This window comes from Rosa chinensis, chromosome 5 (genome assembly GCF_002994745.2).
Source record: "Rosa chinensis cultivar Old Blush chromosome 5, RchiOBHm-V2, whole genome shotgun sequence".
Classification (NCBI taxonomy): Eukaryota; Viridiplantae; Streptophyta; class Magnoliopsida; order Rosales; family Rosaceae; genus Rosa; species Rosa chinensis.
In genome coordinates this window covers 85,885,903-85,908,599 of record NC_037092.1, presented here as the reverse complement: position 1 = coordinate 85,908,599, position 22,697 = coordinate 85,885,903, and the positions used below count along the sequence as shown (strand labels likewise).

The following is a 22,697-nucleotide window of genomic DNA, read 5'->3' as shown; positions in this document are numbered from 1 at the left end:
CCTTTCACACGGTTATCTGTGTGAATATCAATTTACACTGATTTCTGTACATATTATAAATTAGTTTATTTAGAAATCGTTAATTTTTTATGTTATGTGAATTATGAAGGGACGGATTTCCGTTACAATAAGTTTTTGATACAGATTTGTGTGTGAAATGAGTATCACACGAATAGCTGTGTGACATGTTAACACAGAAATCCGTGTGAATAAACAACAGTAAACAAATGTCTGTGTAAAAACTAAAACTTTTTCACACGGTTATCTGTGTGAATATCAATTCACACTGATTTCTGTACTTATTATAAATTAGTTTATTTGGAAATCGTTAATTTTTTATGTTATGTGAATTATGGAGGAACAGATTTCCGTTACAATAAGTTTTTGGTACAAATTTCTGTGTAAAATGAATAACACAGATATCCGTATGAAAAAAACAATTAGCTACAGAATTCTGTGTGAAAAAGTCTATTAGAGACATAATTCCGTGTAAACAATCGAATGACAATTAACATGATAGTTATTAGTTACCGAGGTACAAATTTCTGTGTAAAATGAATAACACAGATATCCGTATGAAAAAAACAATTAGCTACAGAATTCTGTGTGAAAAAGTCTATTAGAGACATAATTCCGTGTAAACAATCGAATGACAATTAACATGATGGTTATTAGTTACCGAGGTAAATACACACGGATATCAATTGCAAATGTGGATGTATTTCACACGGATTTCCGTGAAAATTCTTCGTATAATTAGCAGATTGATCAAACACTACAGGAAAAAGGTAAATCTCTCCCTCTCATATCAAAGGGTAAACCTCCAATACCCAAATTCGTTTGTAGACCCAACCCGTCCAAATCCCTCAACCTCACACTAGCAAAAACCACCGGCAGAGGCGTCGATTGCAGATCAGCCGCCGTCAATTCCAAGAGCCACTCTCCAATTCCTCGGCCTTTCCTTCTCCGCTGCTGATAAACAATAACCAGCCCGACTTTGTCGGTGATGAGAATATGCCCTTGGAAGGTGTCATACTGTCATTCAGTTCGACAAGCCCAGCTCCTCTGCTCGAATCAGAAAATGGGGGTTAGTAATTCATCCTTTTTAGTTTGGGCATGTTTGTACTGAGAGGCACATGACAAACAAGGATTTGGGTTCATAGAAAATAAATTATATTCATAGCTAGATAAAGATGCCTGCTTTTGCACAATGAAAACCTATTTAGCATATAGTGATTTGTGTTCCCAAAGTTACTAATTCTGGTTGTTGCTTACAGATGAATCCTGGTATGGTTTTGGTTGATGCTTTTGGTCAGATACTTGGATTCTACAAGTAAGTATTTATACTAGAGCTGATTTCGTTTGTGTTTTTTTTTTAGTGATTGATATTATCTGTATACGTAGGAGCTAGGACTTATTTTTGAATGTTAATGTTCTGCTTTAATATTTATAGCCTTCTGAGAGGAAAAGTAGTTGCTAGAAATGATGGTATGTGACCAAGTCTTTATCAGGAAGCTGCTACTGGTTTAATTGCTGGAGCAGCTGGAGTGTATCTCAGCTTTCCATTTGCTGTAGCTTGTCAACATAAGCAGGTTGAATCCATGGGACCAATTGCAGAGCGTTCGAGAATCATAAGTAAAAGTGTGTTACAAATATTGAGATATGGAGGCCCTTGGTTGAAGAGAGGAGCTGGGTTAGGCCTGGGTATGGTTGCAACCTATAATCCAAGTCTCCATTATCTCATTGAATCTCACGGTTTTATTGAAGTGGATACAAAATCTTGTACAATTTCTTTGCTTATTACTTGAGAGTTTAGGCATTATTTCATTGTTTGTTTTATGTCTTACCCTTATATTTATTCATGATATCCCACATTCGGACATTCCTCTGGTTCACAAAATGTATTAGACATCCATGGAATTTGGTGTACATAAAAAAATTGAAAACTTCCCTTATGTAGTCAGTCAATTAATCATCCAATTTTTCTATGTCTTTCTAAACCTATTGAATTACTATTCTAGCTCAAATACAGAAGCATCAATTTTTTTCTGTTCATGAATATATAAATGCAAAGTACTAATGCTGATCAGCCTCTGCTTTTGTTTTTGAGGTCCAAACAGTAGAGTATTCTGGATTTCTGGTTATTCAAGCTTGGCATGTATCTACACATATGAAAGATTTGAGCTCCTTTCCTTCATTTGTAGTGTAGGCTGATAAGAACTCTAATATAGAACTAGTACATCTATTAGCTAGCTCCATACTTCTGTTTATTTTAGATAACAATTAGAATATGCAACCAGCTGAGTATTAAATTTGATTGAATGAAGCTGTGTTCTATTTGTTTTTAGGTGCGAGGGCTATTTCAGCATTCTGTGCCGCTGCTTGAGCTGAACTAGCACAACAAGCTAGCTCCTTCAATTCTGCGCGTCAAACTCTAAACAAAAGGACCCGTTGCATTCTGTGATTCAACTGAGTTTGAAGAGTCGGTTGCACAAGTAAGCTATATTGCTTTCCTTAGCATTGGATGTTGGACCTATGATAGCCAGTGAAAGACTGGAAATTGATGATGAAATTAAGGTATTAGCAATGCTTTTGTGGCATTAATGCTTATATGAAACTTATGGGTGCAAAAGTTTTAGATTTTATACGTGAAGATTCCTATCTAATCTTTCTTTTCCATAGTACAAATCTACCGCATGAATACCTCATTTGCTTCAAAGATTTCTAAGGCTGCCTTACCAGATGACCAATTATATGTTGACATGTCTTATTTCACATATACCACTGTCCTGTAGTACATTTACATTGACAGAAATATGATATTGTCTAGTATTACTGCTGGATAGGATCATGACATACGGTCGTGCCTTCTGTTTTCTGAACCATTTCTACTGCTGGTATATGACCAAATGACACAGCTTGCATCAGTCCACGCACAATGCAATTGACTTGTGATACCAGCCCCAGCCATCAATGATGCGTATCGACTCGAAATGCCTCAAATTGTTCCAGATTCGCAGCTGAACTGAAAGGGTTGGTTTCACTTACCATTATCTAGTTTGATGGTTATGTTGTTGTCTACTTTGAGTTAGTCCTCAAAGCATTTTGATGGAAATTATTCTTAGACAAGGATTATGTTGTTAAAGGGGGAAAATCTTAGTGATATTTCACCTTCAACAACAATGTATTCTAGAAAGCAGCTTGTTTTTGTAATCCCAGAATTTACTTTGGTACAAAATGTATTTTGCTAGGAATGTAAATAAGATCTTGCTATGAATGTAAAATTTAATATTTTCGATTGAGTTGTGGATTTGTTCACTTCATTGTAAATATTTGAAGTATATTTATTGTAGAGAAATAAAAGTATTATTATGTTCAGGTTGCAAATTAATTAGCAGAAATATTTTTTTTAAATGCTGTCACTCTTACACACTGAAATCAGTGTGAGTTAGAGTATAGGGATTTCACACGGAAATCCGTGTCAATAAGATTATAGGTTTTGACACAGAAATCAGTATGAATTGTATTTCACACATAAATCAGTGTGAAATAGAGTTCACATATTTGGCACAGAAATCTGTGTGAAATAGAGTTGTTCACACGGACTGCATTCCGTTACGGTATTCTATATTTATGGAAAGATAGTGGGGCCCACGTCTAATATTCACACGGACAAAATAATCCGTGTGAGATGAGTATTATTCCCCCTCCAAATCACATGGTAACTCAACCTATGCGTGTACCGTGGGTAAAAGCTATCACACACTGAAATTCGTGTGAGAAAGTCTTATTTCACACGGATTAAAATTTGTGGGTAATTGTTGTTTTGCTAGTAGTGTAGGTAGCTTGATGATACAATGGTTTACTATTTACACTGTACAGGTTAAACCAGTTGTCCAAAACTAATGTTAATGATGTTTATTGGTAAAGAAGATGTCAGAGACTCAGGGGAGGAGATCCCCTATCTCAGTCAGTTTTATTTGTCTCAATTGTGTCTTCCCGCTAACAGAAAGTTAACTCTGTTAACTCAAAATAATTTTTTCATTTAATAAATGAAAAGAAACAAATTGCTTCTTTCTCTTCATGTCCTTCGTCTGTACAGTCAAGGGATGAACCACAAGAACTCAAGAAAAATCACAGATTCTTCAATCAATAATCTGTGACTTCATTTGGTATATTGGTATTGGGATCCAAAGTTTCAAACACAATTACAAACCCTTTGTCCTAATTCCTAACCCCTATAGGGAGAGTGGTAGAATGGTTAGGGATCAAAGAGAAATCACTGTGAAATGATGAAACACAAAATAAAAATCAGCAGCCAAAGCTTGCTCAAAATTTCCATTATACAAAAGAAATACCCAACAAAAAGGGAAAGGCAAAATGAAGAGCAAGATAGACCAGGAAGGTTCATGCTTTGCATATCCTAATTTCTTTCTGAGAAAATTAGAAAAAGAACCCAAAAAATGAAGCTCCTATTAGGAAAAACTCATTCTTATATTTTCTTTTAATCTACACACATTCACATAATTAAACCTTCCTTATAGGTTTTAAGTCTATAATCATGATTTTTCATTTTTTTTAGTTTGACTATTTTACCCTTCTAATTGAATAGGTAAAATATTCCTCAAATATAGCTGTTGACTTTTTAGTAAAATATTCATTTCACCTCATTTACTGGAAATGAAATAGCATAATCCAACACTCTTGTCATTATCTTTCACTTGCTATATATTTTGGCAGATTTGCTCACCTAAGGGACAGTTTTAAGGGACTGTGAGGGACAAATGCATCTCAACCACATGTATTAAATATAAAAGCAGAAATTATAACAACTTAAAACTGTGCATTTATTTTCAGCCGTCAAATTCACTTGTCCCCCACAGTCCCTTAAAAACTGTCCCTTAGGTGAGCCATAGGCCTAACTGTATAATTTTTCCTATCGTACGTACATGTGTTAAATATCATGTGAGTTTTAACATAAGCAAATTATTTAGGTACCTATCATTTAGGAGTTCACAATTTGTACCTATCAATCAGGAAATAACTTAGGTAGAATAAATCATAGGTAAAATTGCACAATTTTGTCTATCATTCAGGCGTTAAACATCTTGTGGGTTTTAACAGAAGCAAATGATTTAGGTACCTATCATTCAAGGAGTTCACAATTTGTACCTCAATCATTCAAAGAATGACTTAGACACCTATAATTACAGCTTTTGAATGTGGAGATTACATAACCTCCAACCCAGGTATTGATTTAGATTAGGCTTTTGAATGTGGAGGTTACATAACCTCCAACCCATGTATTGATTTCAATTGCTGGAATCAAGAGTTGATTAATTTTGGGTGATGCCTTTACGCAAACATTTCAAGACTTGCATATGCAGAAAGTTTGGGAATGGTGGCAGCTTTAGTAATTCTTAACAACAATGAGTTTTAATATTTATCCTATTTAATAGGCTTTTATTTTTATTTTTTATTTTATTTTTTTATTTAGATAAACCTAATTAATAGGTTTGGGTGTGTTTGGCTCCAACTTCGCTGCTCTGGTCAACAGTCTCTTTTCTTGCTGTGATGATGGTGACATGATGTGATTGCGCGGGCGTGCCAGCATCGTTGGGTACGGTCGTCGGGGATGTCCCTTGACCTGACTTCTTTTCAAGCTCTTGTGGATGAGGGGAGCACCAACCTTGTCGCTAGGTTCTTTTCTATGCCACGCGAGCGAGGACTTTTGTTTTGTTTCTTCTTGTCACGCAATCGATACTCAACGTTGTAGATTGAGTAGAGCGAATCACCGAGAAGTAGAGGAGAAGCAGGGGTTTTGCTAAAGCCTGACTTTAGCTTCCCTGGATTGCGAGGGCGTTACCCTTACTTCTCTGGTCGAGATAGTATCAGTGGCAGTGGTGCTGGTAGTCGGCTCCTGGGGAGACTAGGACTTGAGTATGGTTGCCGGTTTGGTTTGGCGGCACTGACAGTCGGCTCTTAGGGAGACTAGGACTGGAGTGTGGTCACCGGTAAGAGATAAGTTGCTCCGGAGAGACTTGGATAATCATAAAGATTAATTGGTTGATTGACCTTTTTTCTTTTTCGTTCTAGCCTCGAATATAGGCTATTCTGTGAATTCCCAGTCCTAAAAAAATGTAGAATATTATATTCTGGACTTTAGAGGAATCTGACATGTAGACGCATTACCTTGGGAATCTTGACAGATACCACAGATAATTGTTAATTGATCTGGATATAATTAAAATAGGAGTAAAGCTGATTCCTCATTGGATGCGGGCCATTGGGATATGATATTTAAACCTATCCCCGCGAGCGTTCCACAATAATGGCGCACTAATATAGTCATGATGCTATATTCCTGCTATTCTGTAAAAGTGACTAGATCCCATAGCACGCCTAGCACGCCTGCCACTTCTCTTTCTCCCTGGGGGAAATCCTCGCTGTATTCTCTGACTCCCATGTAGGCAGGGAATCTTAATGATTACTTGGGGTGGTCTTTCGGAACATGGGCCCCATCTGGGCCGTCGCGCGGTATCTGCCAAGAGCTATCCGTTTGGGCCGTTGTTATCTGCTTGCGGTGCTTATCTCTCATGTGACCCAGCCCAAAGATACTTTTGAGCTCAAACATGGTGTATATTAAAACAATCTTATAGATGAGTTTAATCTAAAAGGTGTGTGTGAATTCGGGTGTAGAATCAAATTCCCCTTTCTTTTTTACACAGCTATCCTGATTGACTGATTAAATACAAGAAAGAGTCGTATTTCCTACCCTTACCCAATTTTGTAGATGCCCTTCAAAATTGATCATCTTCATCCTTTGATTTTTTATTTTTTATTTTGTTAAATGAAAAAATTGTTTGAGTTAATAGTCAACTTTCATGCTAAACAGCTGTCGCGATATTAATTAGGTGACAAAATTGAAACACGGAAAATTAGTGCAGTTGATGTTGATCTCCTGCCTCCGACTTGCACTGATGATAAAGAATTTGTACTTCGGCCCACCCACTATTGACCCAACTATCCAATTGCCCAGTTCTTAAATAGGCTAGGCCCAAGTACATGGATCTGGTCGGGTCATTCGAGGAACCCGACCACCCAAATTTAACATCTCCATAATAAGTGCCAACCGGGAAAAGACCGCGCAGACGCATTCGAAGAGGTGGGTGCTCAGCTTTAGTGAACGGTCCGGTTCCGCGCGCGGTGATCACTCGTTTCTCTATGAAGCCTGTGGTCTCCTTCCTCCTCTCTCATTTGAAATTCTCGGCAAGTTCCTCTCACTACTGTCACTTGTTTACGTTTGCTTTTGTGTATTCCTATTATACCAAATTTACAGACTTTGATCAAAACTTGGATTGAGTTCTTCTTTCTATTATTGGGTTCAAAGTATACAGAACCTGGTGGATAGCATTGTTTGATGGTATTTTGGGTTTCGCATTGGCATCTGGCTCCTATATATGCTTTTATTGGTATTGCTTCACTTTTTGATCTGAGACTTGTATTACAAATCCTTGTATCGTTTGAGTTTTAGTATGAAACTCCAAATCAACCGCATAGAACAACTGTACAACCCTTGAAATAGTAATACATTGCTTGGTTAAAGACCAAAAATTGGCAAGTGAAGAAAAGAAAGCGATTTTGATGAGTTGCTTTCTTTTAATTTTGTATGGATGTGGATGCAGGTTGATGAAGTTGTACGCGATGCATGACTTTAATTGGATAGAGTACTGCTCTTTCGAGTGTAGATTTTGGTCCAGAAGGTTTTGTCCACACCTTATTTGTCTGATTTCATTACTGCATTTTTATGTTTTCATTTTTTCTAATGTAGATCATTGTGCCCTAGTACTCAGCAGATTGAAATGTAGCTTCGATCTGTTTAGCACCCGATGTCTTAGTACTTGGCTCATATAAAATTGCAACTGCAGGCAGTGGTGTTTTCAAGTTAATTTGTTTTCCCGCTGAGGATAACAAAAGTACGTAGCTAGATCATTTTATGCTACACGAGTGGAAAAATATCATTTCAGCATATACTTCACTCATTATGTTATCAACATGAATTTTCTATCACGAGTTCGCTTAGAGTACATGAATTTTTGCTGGTTTGTCATTGTATTCAAGGTTGATGATCTAGCAGCTGAGGCCGCAATGACTGATCTAGCTGATGTGCTAACATATCACGACGTTAAAAATAACTGCCTAAAGGGATTCCAACAGTACGTCAATCTCATAAAATTCCTACCATCAATGAAGAGATACTTGATATGCTCACAGTTATGATCAAGCACATTTTTACCATTGGGTATCTCTAAAGTCTATACTTTTGATTCTCAGAATTTCTCTTTGTATGTCTCTGTCCTGAAGTTTTAGAAGCATCATTAACTAGTTCATGCTCTCATCATTGTAGTTGTTCTGTGTTAATCTAAGTTCCAATTCAAAACCTGACCGATGCTCTGGAACAAAAACAGATTACTTGTAAAAGCTCAATGTACAATAGAAGATGGTTCGACTGCTTCACTGTTGCAATCCCTGTTTAATACCCCTTCATTAATCATGCAAGTACCAATGAAAAGAGGTCTTTAGCTTAATTTGCAAGATTCTATAATTGTCTATTGGATTCCTGTTTTATATTAGCTTTAGATCTAACTTTCGGACATTTGGTACTGCACTGTAATTCCAATGTTTATTGGCAGGGGGATCTCGCTAATATATCTGGTTCCTAAGCTTCTTACAGCAGGTTTTTGCTCCTTATCATGAGGCTGTCCGCATCAGTGTCTATGCTATCATGGCTGCCCTTCCTACGATGGCCACTGCTGAGGAAACCTAATAAATGAACATGGTAATTTCATATACTCTACCATTCACCTGGAATAAGTAATGTCTGTGATTTTTTCTTGGGTAATAATATTAGAGGTGCTTTCAGTTAGTAACTTGATTTGCTCATGATGGAGTACTAGGTCAGTTCTTCGATTCTTTTGTTTGAGTCTACTGCTTTTGGGTCCAAGTTTGTCATGTCAGTCTTTCATATCCATGATGATGCAAGTTTCCATGCACATACTTCATGTTATGAGGAAATTTGGAGCCCTCGACAAGGCCTCAGTGTGTCAACTTCTGAGATGCATTTCATCTGGAATGCAAAATTGGGAGATGGGTTGCTCCCGAAGATCTGATATATAATACAGGAAACCTTTTAATTGTGAATTAACGGGATTGTTGGTGTGAAGAAAAAGAATATCATTCATCAAAAGAAAAAAATTTGCTAGGAAGACCAATTTTCGCTCCTCTATCTTGTGGTGAAAATCTGTATCCTGCATGTGTATCTTGTAATATAGATAGATACTTAACTCTTATGAGTAATGACCAAAATTAATACAATGAAATCTAGAGTCTAGACACACCCACACACACATATTGGTTGATAGACTGTCTAAGCCTCCTTTAGTGCCTTTACTAAATTCACTACTTCCTGCGTTTGTTATCAGCATAGCTTAGCCGGTTTGTGTTTCTTAATGCTGTTGTGTTGTACGTATTGATCTTTGTACTCTTTTGAGCCTTTAATGAAGTAGTTCCAGACCAAAGAAGAAAATAAAAAAGAATGTGCTCATAAGTCAAAATCAAGTATATATGTTCACATGTTTGTAAATAAGTACATATGATCAAACAGAGTTTTTTGCAGGTTAAAGGTTGTTTTGTTTAGGCCAATATCTAAAAGGTTTAACAAAAATAGCTTTAACTAACATGTTTTAGAAAGGTTAACTATAGGCAGAAGTTTAGCAATACTCCCCAAGGGTTTTTAACTAAACATTTAGGTTTGAGCACACCATATTAATGAAAGGGACATTGTCATAACTTTTGCAGGTTGACAGGTGTGTCCAGTCTTTTAAGCTGCATCTTTAACCTAAATCCCAAAGTTTGAATACCATAATGAACAATCTAAGCGAGTCCATCCCTGTGAGCCAAAGTTGTGTTGCCCAGTTGTTGCAATACCATTTATCCTTCTAGTCTGAATTTTCCAGCATTCTAAGTTCTATTCATCAGTTCCTATTGTTTCAAATAAAAATGTCTGCAGACCAAGTTGGAATATTAATTCAAACTCTATATACACCTTACAAGATTGGCTGTTAATTTATTATTCATACAAGGGACTGAAGGATAGGATTTTGATTCTGAATAACAGTGTATCTTTAATTTAAACCGATCAGTGAGCATCAGAGAAGTGTACTGTAATCTAGGGCTGTTTCTGTTCTGTTTTGCTTAGAGCACTGTTTTTGCTCTTTTGCTCCTCCTTTGTGGACTTCTGATCCACCTTCTCTTTGCTGTACCTTCCTCTTTATTTTTATTTTTTTTCCTTTAAAAAGTGAGCAGCAGATCCAATTCATAGATTCATTTTGACATCTTATGGTTCAACTCGTAAGATCAATTGAACTACAAAGACTCAAGTTCTGTTCCATCTATAAACCAATCATCCAAAAGGGTTGTGAAAAGGAATAATGTCACAATGTGATCATGCAAGATTAAGGGAATGAGGGTAGTCTCTCCAATTTCCCAAAGAAGACGTTAAGTAACTAGCCCTTACTCTTCAATCTTATGTTTGTTTGTTATCATTCATCATGACTGATCACTGATTTCCTTTTTCTTTTAGATGGTTTGTGCAGAAAGATCATAAAACCACAAAAATGTTTATGTGAGCTGTGAACACTGGGTGAGTTGGTGTAAAATTGAAAATTTTGTGTTTAGTGAAAATGTTTAGATGCTTGTTGATTTCTGAAACATTAAATGCTCAAACCATTTTTCTTTAGCTAGACTTTTGTATTATGATGTTGCATTTTAATTTAGCTTTACTTTGAATATTCCTCTGTTTTTCCTTTCCAGTTAGAGAAATGTACTCATAGAAATGAAAAATAAAATAAAAATTCAAGGGTTGTGCTAAATAAACAGCAATAACCATGACAGAGTAAAGGCTAGTTTAAAGGTTTACCAATCCTCTCAAAGGTTGTACCCCTATACTTGATGATTCTGCAGTGGATTGTGTTTGATGAGTGATTTGCTTCATTGATTTAATGATTGCGAGTAAACTTAATTTCTGCTAGTTGATGGGAACAAAGTTTTTCTCAGTTTTCTCTTTAATTACTTGCCCTTTCATTTCATTATCAGTCAGCTCTTACAGTTTCTATTCTTGGTGGGCTTCTATTAGCTTTTTCTATTTGATCAGAGAGAATCAGAATTAGGGGGTTTCACAGTGATTGACGTCACTTTTCGCTTGTATATCTTATTGACATCTAGCTGACTAGCTCCTATGCTAATGCATTGCTTGACTTTCACATATTAGCCTTGAATAACTAATCCAAGGTTGTATCTTTAAGATTTACTAAAAACTCCAAACCATATAGGAGACAGCTTGAGTTAGTAATCTACAATCTTGGATAAATGCCTCAAAATGGCCTTACAAAGAAAGAATCCATCTTTATGAACTGCTAACCTTTCCAGTTTCAATTAGCACTTGTTCTTTCTCTTGAGTAAAAATGCATCTTATTAATTACTTTTAATATTTTATATGTATACCAGTTCAGGTTGATAGACTAGAAGAGTTGGTTGATTGTGACTACGAACAGAATGCTGCAAATATTTCTGGTAGTAATTCAGGAAACTTGTTTGAGGAAAGTGTAGATTGACATTCATGCTTCGGATAATGTTCCAGCAGATTCTGGCCATAAGGTTTTGTCCGAACCCTTCCTTTTCTTTAATTGTTTCTCACTTTTGTAACGCACTTCATTTGGTGGTACTTCCATTTAGCGCATGACATGCTCATACTGAACTCATATGACAGCTGTATCTGCCGCAACCAGGAGTATTTTCAACTGATATTTTGCCCTTGGGGATAACAAAAGACCTAGATTTGTTTTGCTATATAAAATCGAATTCGTCTCCAGATGCAATTACTCATAATGGTTATTACCGAGGTAATTTTTCATTTCATTTGGGTTGGATGGTTATAGAGACTTGTTGTACTTATCTGTGTGTCAATAGGTTGGTGATCTAGCAGGGGCCTCAAACTCGATATACAAACTTAAAATATTTTGGGTTCAAAACACCTGCGGAAGGGATCCCAACAGCCATTCAATAAATCTAGTGACATTGAAGTGATCAGTTGACATGCTCAGAAAAATGCTGCAGTCAATTCTTGCTGCTGGGTATGTATGCGTATATAATTCTCAACAATTCCTTATAAATATCTTTGAGCTGAAATTGTAGCAAAATCATTGAGTGGCTATTTTGCTCTGTTACCTTGGATTTCGAGTCAATGACCTGATTGATACCTTGAAGTGTACCCTCCCCTGTTAAGCCTTTTAAAAAGAAAAGAAAAGAAAAACCGTACTTGCTAAACTTTGGTTTGGCTGTTTTATATTAGCCTATACTTTGGAGCAAATATGTGGAGTTACCCGGTCGCTGGCGCATTTAGGGAATGAGAATGGCAGCCACATTATCAAGCATTTGGATGTTCTAGCTTGAAGCTTAACAGGATGAGTTTTGTGGTGCTATTTTAAGGGTTACTATGATGCTTAAGCTATAACAAGACATGTTTAATGCTTGCAGTTTAAAAAGTCTTTGAGATGTACCTGTTACCAGGAGTGAAGTAGTCTAACATGAAATGATAATATCTCGTCAAATTGTTACGGCTTGCTTGATAGTAGACTGGTTTACTGTTTACACTTAACAGGTTAGCACTTAGCAGTCCTCCAAAACTAATGTTAATGATATTTGTAGGTGAAGAAGATGTCATAGGATCATAAACACAAATAATTGCAATAGGTTAATAATCGATGCACAAAGTTATGATTAGAAAATCTATTTTAGCAACAATTGCTAAATAGCTTGAAGTGGCAGACTTGATTTCATAGAGCAAAACCAAATCGAAATGAACTGAACCTGCAAACCAGCAAGGCAGAGTTAGTAGTGTAAGGGAAATAAAAATTAAAGAAATTGCTCATAAGATTTACTCCAGTAAAGTGTAAAAGGAATATAATTTAAACAGTAACGACTAGTTGCATTATATTTAATTGAAGACACGATAAGATCTGTTGTTAAAAAATATAAACATGTGCAACTAGTTGAGTTTAGGGTATAGGGTTTAGTAAACAAAGACGTGATAAGATATGGGGCTTTGTGTGTAGAAAATATGCTGGTAATGGTATTGACAGTGTGAATTAGATAGTCACTCTTCCATTATTCCCCTTGCTTTTGGTTTCTTTGCCTGTTCTTGATGCCTTGGTCGGTTTTTTCTTCCGGTTATTTTCAATGGACTTGAGCCCTCGAAAAACTGCTGCATCTCTTCCTTCATCAGCTGAACCATCATCAATAGCTCGTCGGTGGACGTATGATGTGTATTTGAGTTTCAGGGGTCCTGACACTGGATGGGGTATTACAACCGATATATACAATCAGCTGCAAGAGAGAAGAATCACAACAGTCACGGTTGACCCAGATCCTGACCCAGAGAAGAATCACAAGTGGGATGATATTTCTCGCGCTCTGCGGAGGGCAATTGAAGAATCAAGGTGTGCAATTGTTGTTCTGTCGGAAAACTATGCTCATTCTACTTGGTGTTTGGAGGAACTTACAAAGATCTGTGAGTGCATGGAAGAAAACAACAGAATATTTCCACTTTTCTATAATGTGGAACCCTCTGATGTAAGATCTCAAAGGGGGAGTTTTGCAGAAGCTTTAGCCAAGCAAGAGTATGAATTAGAGAAGGTGAGGCAGTGGAGAGCTGCTTTAACAAAAGTGGGCAGTTTGTCCGGGTGGCATACACTGGATTACAAGTAAGCATCATGAGATTAGCTATCTCAATTACCAAGGGTTATACTTGTGCTTATTAATATAGCTGAGTAAGCTGACCCTTAATTCTTCCTTGTAGGTCTGAGAGAGATCTTGTCGAAGCCATTATGAAATCTATGTGGAGTAAAGTAAAACAACGGGTTGTGGAAATCAACACGGGTGGTTTTGAAGTATTTGAAGCAACAAGACAAGCCATGGACGAGGTTATGAATGCGCTAAATGATGACAAGGTCACTGCTGTTGGGGTCTACGGCATGGGAGGCGTTGGAAAGACAATCATGGTGGAACATGTCAGTCAACAAGCTCAGAATACTGGCCTTTTTGATCATGTGATTATGGTTGTTGTTACCCAAAGCCCTGACTTGAGAAAAATTCAAGGCATGTTGGCAGATCAGTTGGGCGTCGGATTGCAGGAAACTACAGTGAGAAAAATTCAAGGCACATTGGCAAATCAGTTTGGCACATTTGCAGATCAGTTCGGCATCAAATTGGAGGAAAGTACACAAAGTTCAAGGGCAGCAAGACTGAGTAAGGAGATAATGAGGAGAAATAAGATCCTTATAATCTTAGACGACATTTGGGAGAGAATCGATTTGTCAAGAATAGGAATACCAAGCTACAAGGAACTTCAAAATTGTAATTCCAAAGTCCTACTCACCACAAGGATAAGGAATGTGTGTCATGTCATGGGGTGCCAAGAAAATATCACCCTCAGCACCCTATCAGAAGAAGATTCTTGGACCTTATTTGTGAGAAATGCAGGAAGGTTTTCTGAATCTACTAAATTCGAGGATGTAGCGAGGAAGGTGGCTAGAGAATGTGCTGGTCTCCCAATTGCGGTGATAAAAGTTGCAAGGGCACTTGGAAATAAATTCCTGGCGGAATGGAAAGAAGCAGCTCAACGACTAGAGAAGTCACAAACTGCCAACCCTGATCATGGAGAAGATGCATTCAGATGTATAAAGTTGAGCTATGATTACCTGAAAGAAGAAGATTCCAAGTCATGCTTCTTGCTTTGTTGCCTATTTCCAGAAGACTATGACATCCCAATAGAAGACTTGTTCAAGTATGCAATCGGGAAAGGATTCTTTCGACGTGCCAAAACAATTGAAGAAGCCAGAGGAACAGCAGATTCAGTGGTCAGGTACCTGAAAGATTCTAGCTTGCTTTTGGATAGTGAAAAAAAGGGATGTGTAAGGATGCATGATGTCATCCGGGATACGGCCCTGAATATTGCAAAATCTGAAGATGGGCATGGGTTTTTGGTAAAAGCTGGCTGTGGTTTACAGGATTGGCCACGTCAATTACATGAAGGTTACTCTGCAGTCTCACTAATGGAGAATGATATTAGCAAGCTACCCGAAGAAGAGTTGGTATGTCCAAAACTCAAGATTTTATTACTACAGGGGAATAATCATCTAGAAGAGATTCCAGAAGCTTTTTTCCAAAGTAGTAATGCACTGATGGTCTTAGACCTTAGCCACACTAGTATTACATCACTTCCCCAATCATTCAGTCTCCTAACAAACCTTCAAGCTTTGTATTTTGAATCTTGCCCCATGATTGACTTTTCTAACCTGAGGACACTGAAGAAGCTTGAGATTCTGAGTATGAGAGGAAATGTGATCAGAGAATTGTCGAGAGAAATTGGGAATTTGACCAATCTAAGGATGTTGGACATTACCGGTGGACTTATTGGCAAAATTCCACCTAAAGTAATCTCAGAGTTGCATAGATTAGAAGAACTGTACATGGATTGTGGATTTTGGGAGTGGGGCAGTAAAGTTGAGGAAGAAGGAGAAGAAACTATTGGCTTTCATGAGGTAACTGGCTTATTATATTTAAACATTTTGAAGATTTGCATGTCTGATGCAAAATGCATCCCTAAAAAAGTTGAGTTCAATCCCAATTGGGTTTACTTTGATATTTGCATCAGTGGAGACAAAAGCACCAAAAACATAGTTAGAGACCTAAGCAATCAAATCCCTGAGTATGGTTGTAATTCAAGATCCTTGATTCTTGACACAACTATCAGTAACCTACCAGATTGGTTTGTCAATGTGGTGACAAAGAACACAGAGAAGCTATACTACATAAAGAATCAGGATCTAAATAACATTCTTGTGGAATATCACCATGGAAGGTTACATAGTCTGAAGCATCTCTCTGTTATTGGTCCCAATGATGGCTTGAAAGAGTTGATGAACGGAATAACATGGGTTCCAAGTACACCTGTGTTTGAGAACTTGGAAGAGTTGCATATAGAGAGAGTGGATTGCCTGGAAGAGTTATGCGTTGGTGAATTACCAGCTGGGTCTCTAGTCAATCTGAAGTTATTGAAGGTCCATTATTGTCCCAACTTGGGAAATGTACTTTTACCAACAACGTTGTTAAAGAGTTTGCCAAATTTGGAGAATCTAATCTGTAAGGATATACCTAGAATGAAATATGTGTTTGGATCTGAAGGGTCTGAGCAGCAATCAAGATTGAGAGAGATGATATTCTTCAATTTATCTGCCGTAAGAAGCATATGTAATGGTCCTGCTCGACAAGCAATGTTCCAGAATCTTAAAAGTTTGTTCATCTACCGTTGCAACTTTCTAGGAGGCCTCTTCTCGTTTGATGCTGCTCAATTTCTATTTCAATTGGAAGACCTTTTTGTAGACAATTGTCCTTTACTGGAAAGACTAATTGAAGTAAGCAAAGAAACAGTGAGTGACAAGAAGACTGTTCTTCCAAAATTGAAGAACTTAGGTCTGGAGAAACTTCCTAGGTTGTACGGTGGAAGTGGTACTATTGATATCGACTGTCCTTCATTGAAACACTTGAGTGTGAAGGACTGCCCCCAGTTTTCAGCCTTTGCTTCCGACTTCCAGAGCTGGAACCAAGTGCAACTCAATGATAAGTTATATTACTTTTTTTTTTTTTTTTGATTCGAAAATAACTTCATTCAATTAAGAATACTTCAAATTACAACACCCATCAGGGTATACATCACACTAACACTCAGACTAACATCACATATCCTTACTCCGACAAAGAGAAAAGGACGCGTCAATGGAACCAACAACCACAATCGAATTGAGCCGCTGCTCGAGCCAATCGGACCAAAATAAGTAGCACTAACTAGGATAGGTACTAACCAATAGAACCCTATTGGGCGGGCTATCCCAGAATCACCCTTTCTCCTCAACACAGGCTGATATTGAAAACCTAGCACAAAGACCAGGTAGGACTGGATCCTGACAACGAGCCAGCAACCCAAATCAATCCGATTGCCGGAAACCACGACGACTACCATAACTCTAAAAAGCATGGACTTATTTGAGATCTGACGAACAGATCCAACAACTAACAAACTAAAGACTAACAGCAAAACCAGTAAACTAAACAGACTAAACAAAAACCCTAGCCTAAAGACTCGGCCCACAAGCCACTCCCCACAAGGATCCGACGCCGCAATCCACCAAGATCGAGTCCAATGCCCGCGCGCTCCGCCGTCCAGCCCCTCTGCACTGCCCCACCGCCGCAGCGAATCCCACCACCACAACGTCGTCGCACCACAAAGCGGGCCACCCCAGTACCTGGACGCCAACAGAAGCAGAAGCCCCAGAGAGATCAGATCCCCTCCAGGCCCGCCTCTGCCATGAGATTGAGACCGCAGCCTTCGCCAAGCCTCCAACCTCAGCCCCGCCATCGCCAAGCAACGGCAAGCCACCATCCTTTGCCGTGACACCAGACTCAGCCGGTAGATCGCACCACGCCGAGCCACCTTGACCCCCGATCCAAGAAGAAAGAAAACCGATCGGTCTTCTCTGTCCGAGATCCAGCCGCCATCCCTCCCTAGGCCAAGCCTCCGGCATAAAACTGCACCGATCATCCTCTCCCGGACCGGAACGCTACGGCAGGAGCGCCGGCGGCGTTCGGCCGGGAGAAGCACTCGTACTCTCTCTGTTTTTTCGCCGCGCGTGAGGCGCGTTCTTTTCACAAGAACAAGAACATTTTTTTAGGAGTGATAAGTTATATTACTTTGGTCTAATACGCAAAAGGTAATTACGTCACTCTTCTTTTCTTATATTCTATAATTTTGACTTTTCTATTTCATCCTTTAAAATGTATGGAGTGATTATCAACATTGGTTGCCACCAAGTCATCTTCGTTCTTTAAGTCTTGTATATAATTGTGGCAATGCCATAAATATGACTGACTGCCTATTAATTACTATATCTGATCGAGGGTAGGAGGGGAATATATAGCAACCCCTCTATCACTCTTATTTTATTGAATACCTCCCAAAAAAAAAAAAAAATATCAACGGAAACGAAATAGAGGTCTATAATGTTAGGATTCAAATTTGCTCATCATTTTTTCTGGTGATATCACCACCCAATTAAAACTTACCACGTCATGTAGAATTAATTTAATACTTAAAATTTATTTATTTAATAAAACATTATGATTAATTATAATTATGTTTTATAACACATGACAATTTTATATTGAGTGGTGGTATCACCACCAAAGTATTGGTGGTGAGTAAATTTGAATCCATGATGTTAAATTCAAAACATTAATAAAAATGTGTCGATGCTTTAAACGAAGTGTCTAATTGGCGTACACAGAATCCTAACCTTGTATCATTGAGAATACATTAACAACCAAGAGTTATACTTGTGCTTTCAGATTTATTATTAGTTTACCTGATGATTATTGCCCATAACTCTTCCTTGTAGTACTGAAAGAGAACTTGTTGAAGCCATTGCGGAATCTGCGTACTGTAAAGTAGAACCTATTGAAATCAATATGGGAGATTTTGAAGCATTTGAAGCAACAGAGCAAGCCACTATGGAAATTGAGCCTACAATGCCAAAGTCGAGCAAAGATTTTGAAACAGTTGAAGCAACAACACAAGCCACCATTGGAAACTGTGAGTTACTCTGTTTTTTAACTCTATGTCTTCTTGTGCTTCCATCACTTTTTTATGATCTGTCAACCTCCCTTCTTGTCTGTTTTTCGTTGTGGTTTCCCTTTTGTTTCTCTTTGTTCAGTTCTTGACTTTTCTTGATACCTTTTTTTTTTTTTCTAATTTTTTTGGAGGTACAGCTGAACCAGCTCAGTGGAAGCATGATGTGTTTTTGAGTTTTAGGGGTGAAGACACTCGCAAGGGTTTTCTATCCCATTTATACCATGAACTGCAAAACACGAAAGTAATTAGAACATTTAAGGATGATGAACAACTTGAGAAAGGGAAGGATATTTCTCAAAGTCTACTGACAGCAATTGAAGAATCAAGGTTTGCGATCATTGTCCTGTCAGAAAACTATGCTTCTTCTGCATGGTGTTTAGATGAACTCACGAAGATTTTTCAATGCATGGAAGGCAAGGATACAATTCTACCAATTTTTTATCATGTGGATCCTTCTGATATACGATATCAGAAGGGTCAATTTGAAGTGGCCTTTACAAAGCATGAAAGCAAGGCAAGGTATGACACAGAGAAGGTGAAGCAGTGGAGAGCTGATTTAACAAAAGTGGGAAATCTCTCTGGCTGGCATTCAAAGAACCATAAGTATGATTTCTATCATTAAAAATTAAAGTTGTTGTACGTACGTTTGCATTCATTAGTTGCCTAATGGAATTTGACCCTTCTCAATGCAGATCTGAAAGGGAACTGGTTGAAGACATTGTGAAATTTGTGCTCAAAAAAGTACCTCAAGCACCAAGGGGAGATTTTGAAGAATTTGAATCAACAAGAGAAGCCATGGATGAGGTTAAGAAGATGCTGAAAGGTGATAAGATCACCGTCATTGGGGTCTATGGAAGAGGAGGCGTTGGCAAGACAGCCATGGTGAAACATGTCAGTGCACAAGCCCAAAGAATTGGGCTTTTTGATCATGTTGTTATGGCTGTTATATCCCGAAACCCTGATTTGCAAAAAATTCAAGGTGCATTGGTAAATCAGCTGGGAATGGAATTGGTGGAGGATGAAGAAATAGAAAGAGCCAGTAGATTGAAGGAGAGGATCATGGGAGGAAAGGGGATCCTTATTATCTTGGATGACATTTAGGAGGTAATAAATTTGTCAAGCATTGGAATTCCTAGCTATGACGAGCTCCAAGGATGCAATTCCAAGGTCCTATTCACCACAAGGATCAGGAATCTTTGTCATTCTATGGGGTGCCAAGCACATATTCCTCTCAATGTCCTATCAGAGGAAGATTCTTTGAAGTTATTCATGAAGAAGTTGAGAAAGCCTTTTCATGAATCTACCATTTCCTATGATGAAGAGAGGAACATAGTTAGAGAATGTGCTGGTCTCCCAAACGTACTGGAAGAAGCTGCAAGGGCACTTGGATATAAATACGTGGAAGAGTGGAATGAAGCAGTTTCAAAGGCATTTGGAGATAATGACAATGAATTGCAAAAAGCAGCTCAAAAACTAAATGCATCTCAACTTGTCCACACTAAAGATGAGACAGATACATTTAAAAGAATAGAGTTAAGCTATCATACCTTGAGGTTTGATGATGCCAAGTCATTGTTCTTGCTTTGCTGCATGTTTCCAGAAGGTTATGATATCCCAGTTGAAGAATTGTTGAAGTATGGGATTGGAAAGGATTTGCTTCAATATTCTGACACATTGCAAGAAGCTAGAGACAGAGCAAATTCTATGGTTGCATACCTTAAAGCTTCGGGGTTGCTTTTGGATGGCAAGAAGGGATGCATAAGGATGCATTGTGGCATCCGAAATGTGGCCATGTCTATTGCTTTGTCTGAAGAAGGTCATGCTTTATTCGTAAAAGCTGGTTGTGAATTGAAGGATTGGCCAATGGATGCTCATGAAGGCTACTCAGCAATCTCACTAATGAGAAACAAACTTAGCAAGGTTCCCGAATCTTTGGTATGTTCTGAACTCCAAATTTTACTGCTCCAAAGTAATGCTGGTATATGTGACTGTTAGAATTTGTGGCTTTGATACCACTGTTGGAATTTAGTGCGGAAGCTTTAGAGGTAGTGGGATAGAACAATGTGTTTAGAAAAAGATGTTTAGGAGCTAGGTGAGCTAGGACTAGAAGTAGAGGAGGTGTTAAAAGTTAGAAACAGAGGAGATGGTTGTAAAACAGAGGAGTTGTGATAATTGATGATTCATTCTTAATTGCACAAAGCTTAGTACATATATATATATAGGCCAAGTCAACCGACTTTCCTCATGTGGTTAATTAATAACCACACATTAGTGAGCAACACTAGAACTCTCTAGACATTTGATTACATGATCATTATGGATTAATCTAGACCCAGTACTTGAACAAGTTCTAGACTAATCTAGATAGTTAGAGAAAGATTTAGAGAACTCCAATGTGCATTAGTTGTTTTAACACTCCTCCTTAATGCACATTGATGATATTCCGAGCAATCTCGTAGTAATTCAAGTCTTGATCTTGGAAGTGCCTTGGCGAAGGTGTTCTCACTCTTGTTTTCTTTTTCCATGGCCTTCCTTCAGCTTTCTTCTTCCATAGCCTTTCTCTGGCTTTCTTCTTCATCGCAACTTCACAACTTTTTGGTTGTGGAGGATTTGAACTCCTTTCTTTATTTGCTTGACGTGGTAGAGTCCTCGGCTGCTTTTTCACTAGGCAAATATTTTTCTTCTTGACTTCTGCTTTCATGGCCATTTGTTGCCATTGGATGGGGAAATTTCTATTTTTCATCCTTATTTTGAATATCAACCTTCTTTTCTTGTCAAATATTTTGCAGAAGTCTCCATGAAATAATATAGCATAACCATTTTCCAGCATTTGTCCGACACTTAGGAGATTATGCTCCAGGCTAGGAACTAATAGAACATCATTAATCTTTTTAGTTCCTAAATTAGTCGGGATGGAAATCGTACCTTTGCCTTTAGTTTTCACCATTTCTCCATTTCCTAGTTTCACTTGAGACTTTTGTGAAGTATCAAGTTTGGAGAAAATGGTTTTATCTCCAGACATATGATTGCTGCAGCCGCTATCCACGTACCACTTCTTATTTCTCTCTTCAATCGCCGAGTGACATGCATAGAAGAGCTGCTCATCTTGCTCATTTTCTTCTGAAAAATCTGCTCGGTGATTTTTCTTGAGGAAACAATTTTCCTCAATATGACCAAATTTGTTGCAGTTTCGACATTTTGGTTTTCCCCGAAACCAACAATCTTTTTCTTGATGATTATTTTTGTGGCAGATTCCACATGGAGAATAATTTCTTTTCTCCTTTATATCTTTTTTATTTGCCCAATATTTGGGTCTATCTCCTCCTCTAGAAAATTCTTCAAACTTCTTTTCTTTTTCATTTTTCTGAGATCGAATATTGAGTTTAGATCGGAATGCACTTTCTATAGGACTTTCATTCCGACTACTCAATCTTTTCTCATAAGCTTCTAAAGAGCCTATTAGTTCTGTCACCGAAAGAGTTGTCATGTCTTTAGAATTTTCGATGGCAGTAACTATTGGGTCATATTTTTCAGTGAGGCTAATGAGTATTTTTTCAACTACTCTAGTCTCACTAATATTTTCACCATAGGCTCTTAATTGATTTACTATTTCCTTTAACCGGGAATAGTAATCTTTTACGATCTCAGAATCTTTCATTTTCAAATTTTCTAACTCTCTCCTCATTGTTTGTAGTTTAACGGAACGTACCTTTGTCGTCCCTTGAAACTCCTCCTTTAGTAGATCCCAAGCTTCTTTTGATGTGGTAGCTCCCATGATTCTTGAAAAATTTGTATCGTCCACTGCTTGTTGAATGGCGAAGAGAGCACTAGCATCTCTTAATTTTTCTTTCTTTTCTTGCCGTAATTGCTCCACCGTCGGATTTTCTGGAGTCGA

General features: G+C 37.9%; 2 protein-coding genes, 1 long non-coding RNA gene and 1 pseudogene across 6 annotated transcripts; 3 read left to right on the top strand and 1 right to left on the bottom strand.

Moving 5' to 3' along the window:
- Positions 1-766: 766 nt before the first annotated feature.
- Positions 767-3,378, top strand: LOC112166390. Of its 4 annotated transcripts, none has more exons than XR_002923233.2 (5): positions 767-1,087; positions 1,278-1,333; positions 1,512-1,704; positions 2,349-2,577; positions 2,847-3,378. It is a non-coding gene; the product is annotated as an uncharacterized LOC112166390 (long non-coding RNA). The 4 variants fall into 4 exon arrangements; XR_005810733.1 differs by having other exon boundaries at positions 1,454-1,704; positions 2,919-3,378; XR_002923232.2 differs by having other exon boundaries at positions 1,454-1,704.
- An 8,732-nt stretch (positions 3,379-12,110) lies between these two features.
- On the top strand, positions 12,111-16,769 carry LOC112164361 (probable disease resistance protein At4g27220). Its single transcript, XM_024300566.2, has 3 exons — positions 12,111-12,191; positions 13,398-13,820; positions 13,916-16,769. The coding sequence occupies exons 1-3, from the start codon at positions 12,154-12,156 to the stop codon at positions 16,767-16,769; spliced, it is 3,315 nt and encodes a 1,104-aa protein (XP_024156334.2). The 5' UTR covers positions 12,111-12,153.
- A 32-nt stretch (positions 16,770-16,801) lies between these two features.
- On the bottom strand, positions 16,802-20,557 carry LOC121049301. Its single transcript, XM_040506043.1, has 3 exons — positions 20,519-20,557; positions 18,537-18,611; positions 16,802-17,816 (listed from the first exon to the last, which is right to left on the bottom strand). Exon 3 carries the CDS (start codon positions 17,714-17,716, stop codon positions 16,802-16,804), a length of 915 nt encoding a protein of 304 aa, XP_040361977.1. The 5' UTR covers positions 17,717-17,816; positions 18,537-18,611; positions 20,519-20,557.
- On the top strand, positions 17,699-21,185 carry LOC112201881 (annotated as a pseudogene).
- Positions 21,186-22,697: the final 1,512 nt, after the last annotated feature.